Source organism: Cyprinus carpio, chromosome A2 (genome assembly GCF_018340385.1).
Source record: "Cyprinus carpio isolate SPL01 chromosome A2, ASM1834038v1, whole genome shotgun sequence".
Taxonomy (NCBI): Eukaryota; Metazoa; Chordata; class Actinopteri; order Cypriniformes; family Cyprinidae; genus Cyprinus; species Cyprinus carpio.
Genome location: NC_056573.1, coordinates 6,908,312 through 6,915,743, shown reverse-complemented (window position 1 = coordinate 6,915,743; position 7,432 = coordinate 6,908,312). Strand labels below are relative to the sequence as shown.

The window sequence follows — 7,432 nt, the reverse complement described above, 5'->3', positions numbered from 1 at the left end:
ATTTTAGTGAGAACAATGATCAATGATGCGCACTTCAGTAGTGTGGCGGACACTGCTGGATTCGGTGGAATGTTCTATATCGTCTGGTTTGAATAAGTCCAGTGATAATATCTTACTGTACAACCACAGCTGCACAGAGGTGTTGATGCTGTGTGAAGGCATCTCCACAACATTATGAAAAATACCACTGTATTTGAAGGATACAACTTAAAGAAAATGGTAATTTGCATGTTTCCTTTTTACAATAGGCTACTTTGTCAGTGATGTGCCAAGTCAGACAATTCTATTTACACTGCAATAAATATAGGCTAAAAATAGCTAAAAGATGTTCACCTTATCAGCAAAACTGCATAAATTAAATTTGATTTGAATTGTTTAAAACAATTTAAATACTATTTGGCCAGTGGCAAAGAATGAGATCAACTCTATTCTAAAATATTTATCTGAGAATTATTTTAAACAGTTTTGTTCTTTCGGATTTTGATATATTTATGCTAAAACATAAGAAGAATACTGGATGATTTTTAGCAATAAAAACGGCATTTATACTCCGTATCTCATATTTCCTTGATGTCTTGTACCTTTAACGGTGTTAAATATGCTGTCACGTGGACGGGAATATGCATGGAAATGATATGCAGATGAGGTTATGCATAGTAAAACTAGGCGTTGTAAGCTCCATATATGGTGATTTCGGGGAGGAGTCAGGGTGGAGATGCACATATGCACATCTTGCCCTGACTGAGATTTATAAAGGGATTTTTGCGCAGGTTCTGGCATACACATGGTTTTATGAATCTGAAAAACGTTTGTGCGTATGCAAAATCTAGCTTTTGTGCATACGTTCACTTTTAGGATTAAATCTACGGAGATTTATAAATGAGACCCCTGGACAGTCAACACCACCCAGCTGGTTAAGAAGGCACAACAGCGGCTGTACTTCCTGAGGAGGCTGAGGAAGTTTGGCATGTCACCTAAGATCCTCAACAACTTCTACAGCTGTGTAGTTGAGAGCATCTTGACCAACTGCATCACTGCGTGGTATGGCAGCACTACAGTGAGGGACCGCAAACGTCTGCAGAGTGGTGAAGACTGCTGAGAAGATCATCAGGACAGGCCATTTACCATCGCAGAGTCCACAGAAGAGCTGCATCCATCATTAAAGACCCCACTCACCCCCAACACATACTCACAACACTACCACCATCACGAAGGATTATTAGTATAAAAAACAGCAACACTTCCAGATTAAGGAACTCATTCTTCCCCTCAGCTATTAGACTCTTAAACAGGTAGCTAGCTAGTGGACTTATCTATCTCAGAGAACAGTCGGTCCAAATTGTTTTATCTCAATTGAACATTTGTAATGTTATTGGTGTGATTACTACCACTGTTTATTTGTTAATATTACTCATGTATCTCAATTTGCACATGTGTTACTGTTACTATTGTTATCATGTACTTGCACTCAAATTGCACGTTACTACACTATTGTTTTTTTGCACATAAGTTAATACTGTACATTTGCATATATATATATCCCATATACATAGTCTATATTTCTATTTTTCATATTCTACATTCCTACTCTATACTCGCAAATATAGACATACATAGTCTGTATTTCTATTTTTTCATAGTCTGTATTCCTACTACTGCAGCATAGTTTTTATGTTTCTTACATTGTATGTATGTATGTATGTATGTGTGTATAGTTTGTATAGTGTATAGTTTGTGTATGTGTGTATATTTTTACACTGTCTTGGAATTCATTGTGGACAGCAAAGTAAGAATAAAAATTACTCAAAATTATGTCAAAATATCCTAGTAGGCATGGTCGGTAATGTCTTAAAGGGATACTCCACCATAAATAAAAAAAATTCATTTATCACTTACTTCTATGTTGTTCCAAACTCGTAAAAGCTTTGTTCGTCAAATTGTTGAATAAAATTGTTATTTTTGTTTTATTCACGTGCAAAAAGTATTCTTGTCGCTTCATAATGTTACGGTTGAATGGCAGATGGACTATCCTGATGATGATGTTTTTTATACTTTTCTGGACCTTGACAGTGTATTTTACTTGGCAGTCTATGGGACAGTCACATCCAAATCCATTCAACCAAAATATCTTTAATTGTGTTCCGAAGATGAATGAAGCTTTTACGGGTTTGGAACGACATGGGGGTAAGTGATTAATGACCAAATTTAAATTTTGGGGTGGAGTATCCCTTTAAATTATTTAGTAATTATTTCATAACCCCTAACAATGCCATGTTGTCATTATCACATGACTTACCAGTGTCAGTTGTATAGCTTCACTGTCATTCAAAAATCCTATCCTATGGCCTTATTGGATAGTGTCCATCTTATGCACACTTTAGAATCACGGTGGAAGTAGTATGGTACTTGTGTGTACTCTTTTATGAGTTATTTTGTCACTCACTGTTTATTGCAGCCATAGTACTGATGCAGGCTAACAATGAAAATCTATTTTTTTTTTTTTTTTAACCCCTTACTATTGTGTTTCAGTATAGAGGAACATTATACCCCATCATGTTTTCGCAAGGTAAGTGATTACCCATAATTTTATACCATCTGAAATCACAAAAAGTGTGACACATTACATAACAAATGTAAAGGATAATGTATTCATCCATTACATCCTGTAAAGGATAATGTAGGTCAAGATGTAGCTGTATTTTACCATTTGAATTTGAATAAATCATTTTCTGCTTTAGCTGTGATACCCCATACTGCTCTATGTGTTTCCTGTTTGTGCTACTCCGCTGCACTCTAGTGGGCAAATCAAATGTCACACTTGTTTTCTGTTTGTATCATTTTCAGTGTTGCAGTCAGCTGGCCTGCACTTTTGTTGGCATAGTTATAGTTAATGATCTGGAGATTACCAGGAAACATAGTCAGTCCTAAGAATATGCACACAATAATGTGGATTGTTACCATGATGACAAAGCACTTTTCTGGTTTGATAACTTAATGATCTAATCTATTTTTAATTGCATTCTTCTTGTAGGTCAAATGGGAGGAGCAAATCTACCTTTAGCCAATGTGCCCTGGGTGCCACCCGGTGAGACAACCTTATAAAACACATTAACAAATCTTCAAAGACCCTTAAAAGTCAAAAATATAATTTTAGTGCAGTGACATATGGGTTGCTTTTTCTAGATCAACATCAACAATGATTTCATTCTCTTCACATCATGTATCTGAACATACGATCTGTACAGGTACAGATATCTGATAGTTTATCATATTTTCTCTTTTTCCCATAGTATATACCACTGGCCCTCATCCAGGCAGAAATCAAATTTGTCCTACACCAGCAGCAGATAAAGACATAAACATCAATAATGTGTATATAGTTCACATACTGTAAGCATGTTCTTTTGTGCTACAGGTTATATGCCACCTCAGGTCCCACTGGGCTGTCCACCGGGCCTGGAGTACTTGACCCAGGTGAATAACAGTACTCTCAACAATTAAACAGTTACAAAAAAATTATTCATATACAGTATGAACCTTTTTCTATGATCTGTGTATGGGACTATAGGAATGGGAATCATAAAGAATGTAATAGTTCCAATTTAATTCTTCCTTACAATACCAGTTTTTTTTTAAAAATACAAAATACCGTTTTTTTTAAATACATGTTCAAAATGTAGAAAAGAAATGATGAGATAATTGACACCACATTTTGGCCCTGTAAGAAAACAATAAATAAAAGTAAAACCATATGTGTCTTGTTGAAGAACATTGTTTTGGTGGTGCTTTTGGCTCTGCTCCTCTCCATGGGTGAATATAGTTTAGGGGAACCGGTGTAATTTTGGTTAAAGGACATCTTATAAGTAGAGATGGACAAATAATACATTCTATGCCTATTTTCATGTCAGTTCTACAATGCTGCTTCTCACAGGGTGATCAGCTTCTGGTTCATCAGAAAGTGGAAATAATGGAAGGTAATGTTTTGGCATTGATTACACAAGAAACATTTTTCTAAACCCCTCCCATGTGATTACAAATGCTCTGTTTCTCTTACAATTCTCACGGGATGGGAGACTAATAATCAATATGTGGGAAAAAACAGTTTAGGGCAGCAGGTGTTTTTTGCTGCTGAGGAGAGTGATTTTTGTACTGCTCTGCATTCTGGTATTTTCCATCCATATCAAATAATAATGAAATGAAAAGTGATAAGTATTTTAAAATACCTATGTTGCTGTCTTAGTATGTCAGTACTGCCTCATATACAGGTGCTGGTCATATAATTAGAATATCATCAAAAAGTTGATTTATTTCACTAATTCCATTCAAAAAGTGAAACTTGTATATTAAATGTATTCATTACACACAGACTGATATTTCAAATGTTTATTCCTTTTAATTTTGATGATTATAACTGACAACTAAGGAAAATCCCAAATTCAGTATCTCAGAAAATTAGAATATTACTTAAGACCAATACAAATAAAGGATTTTTAGAAATCTTGGCCAACTGAAAAGTATGAACATGAAGTATGAGCATGTACAGCACACAATACTTAGTTGGGGCTCCTTTTGCCTGAATTACTGCAGCAATGCAGCGTGGCATGGAGTCGATCAGTCTGTGGCACTGCTCAGGTGTTACGAGAGCCCAGGTTGCTCTGATAGTGGCCTTCAGCTCTTCTGCATTCTTGGGTCTGGCATAATCACATCTTCCTCTTCACAATGCCCCATATATTTTCTGTGGGGTTAAGGTCAGGCGAGTTTGCTGGCCAATTAAGAACAGGGATACCATGGTCCTTAAACCAGGTACTGGTAGCTTTGGCACTGTGTGCAGGTGCCAAGTCCTGTTGGAAAATGAAATCTGCATCTCCATAAAGTTGGTCAGCAGCAAGAAGCATGAAGTGCTCTAAAACTTCCTGGTATATGGGTGCGTTGACCCTAGACCTCAGAAAACACAGTGGACCAACACCAGCAGATGACATGGCACCCCAAACCATCACTGACTCTGGAAACTTTACACTGGATCTCAAGCAACCTGGATTGTGTGCCTCTCCTCTCTTCCTCCAGACTCTGGGACCCTGATTTCCAAAGGAAATGCAAAATTTACTTTCATTAGAGAACATAACTTTGGACCACTCAGCAGCAGTCCAGTCCTTTTTGTCTTGAGACGCTTCTGACACTGTATGTTGTTCAAGAGTGGCTTGACACAAGAATGCGACAGCTGAAACCCATGTCTTGCATATGTCTGTGTGTAGTGGTTCTTGAAGCACTGACTCTGGCTGCAGTCCACTCTTTGTGAATCTCCCCCACATTTTTAAATGGGTTTTGTTTCACAATCCTCTCCAGGGTGCGGTTATCCCTATTGCTTGTACACTTTTTTTTCCTACCACATCTTTTCCTTCCCTTCGCCTCTCTATTAATGTGCTTGGACACAGAGCTCTGTGAACAGCCAGTCACTTTTGCAATGACCTTTTGTGTCTTGCCCTCCTTGTACAAGGTGTCAATGGTCATCTTTTGAACAACTGTCAAGTCAGCAGTCTTCCCCATGATTGTGTAGCCTACAGAACTAGACCGAGAGACCATTTAAAGGCCTTTGCAGGTGTTTTGAGTTAATTAGATGATTAGAGTGTGGCACCAGGTGTCTTCAATATTGAACCTTTTTACAATATTCTAATTTTCTGAGATACTGAATTTGGGATTTTCCTCAGTTGTCAGTTATAATCATCAAAATTAAAAGAAATAAACATTTGGAATATATCAGTCTGTGTGTAATGAATGAATATAATATACAAGTTTCAATTTTTTGAATGGAATTAGTGAAATAAATCTAATTTTTGATATTCTAATTATATGACCAGCACCTGTATTTCAGCTAGAGGTTCAGAACCCCCCAGGGAACCCTATTGGTTATGTAATGCAAAACTGGCATCCTTTCTTACCAAAGTTCACCATCCAGAATGAGAGAAAAGAATCTGTGGGGCCATTCTGTGAATGCAAATGTTGTTCTGATGTTATTTGAGGTATGGTGCATAAACTATACCATAAATTATACTGTCATGTCCATAATATGATATAATAATTTAAATCTTTAATTCAGCAAGGATGTGTTAAATTGATCAAACATTACAGTAAACACATTTACAATGTTGTATTTCTATTTCAAATAAATACTGTCCATTTGAATTTTCTATTTATTAAATAATGAAAAATGGTATCACGGTTTTCACAAAAAAAATATTAAGCATAAATATTAAAATAGAAAGCAGTTTAATTTAATATGGTTTAATTACTTTTTTTTTTGGGGGGGGGGGGGGGGGGTCAAATATGAAGTCAAAACAGGGCCACATACTTGCAATAGATTTGAAGTATTGCAAAAGAAAATAAAGTTTGCAAAGGAAAATTAACGTATTGAAAAAAAATACATGTGCTTTTGCAAACAAAAATAAATAATTGCAAAAGAAAATGAAGTATTGTGGCGATCACGTGACCCTTTGGCAGCAATGCAAGCATAGTCCTTCGCTCTGCTAATTTTCAGAAATTGTATATATCCTGTTAGTAAATTTTAAACCAGTCTTTACCCAGTACCCCAGCAGTCAAGGACATTCAGAAAAGAGATATTGAACCATCGCCAATAAAGAAAAAAATTCAAAGATTCCACCATCTCCAGAGAGGATCTGGATGCTGCTATAGCTAACAGTATCAAGCTAGTGCTCAAAGAGCAACAAAGTACACTTGATTTATTTGTGGTTTCGACTGTAAGAGAAGCAATAGACTCTGTACTGATTTCAACACTCCGTGATCTACATTTGGATATACAAACGACAAACAATTCTGTAAAAGAGCTAAAAGCAGAAGTTGAAAAGCTAGCCAACGCAGCAAAGCAGACATGGGACTGGGTCAGTTTTGTTCAAGCAGCTGCATGTAAGGATAGGAGAACAGTCACAAACTTAAGAAATCAGCTGGAACAACTCACCGTAAAATGATGGACATTGAAGATAGGAGCAGGAGAAATTACGCCAGAAGGGGTGGAGGGCTCAGATGCAGCTGGCTTCCTCAGAGCTAATCTTTTCAAGTGGAACCCCTCACTGAAAGGCTGTGACATCGAGATTGACCGGGCCTATCGCATGTATGACTGAAGGAAAAACTCTGATCAGCTGTGTACTCGCATCTTCCATGTACTAAGATGGCAAGACAGGTCGGCGATCCTGAAAGGTGCTCGGCAGGCGTATCCTGTGTAACATACACAGGAAAATGTCAACCTACTATTTTTTCCCGCCTTAGTCCAGCCACAACTTCCAAGAGAAAGAGCTTTAATCCAGTCTTGAAGAAGATGACAGCACTTGGTCTCCAGCCCTTCCTCAATTAAACTACGGCACAAAGTGAGCAAATGCTGTCGTCTCTCCTGAAAAGGCAGAGGATTTTGTTACTTCACTGT

The 7,432-nt window shown here is 37.2% G+C and overlaps 1 protein-coding gene across 1 annotated transcript; it reads left to right on the top strand.

Moving 5' to 3' along the window:
• The first annotated feature begins 3,800 nt into the window (after positions 1 to 3,800).
• Positions 3,801 to 6,073, top strand: LOC122135344 (phospholipid scramblase 1-like). Its single transcript, XM_042714248.1, has 3 exons — positions 3,801 to 3,974; positions 4,057 to 4,164; positions 5,856 to 6,073. Exons 1-3 carry the CDS (start codon positions 3,890 to 3,892, stop codon positions 6,014 to 6,016), a joined length of 354 nt encoding a protein of 117 aa, XP_042570182.1. The 5' UTR covers positions 3,801 to 3,889; the 3' UTR covers positions 6,017 to 6,073.
• The last annotated feature ends 1,359 nt before the right edge of the window (positions 6,074 to 7,432 follow it).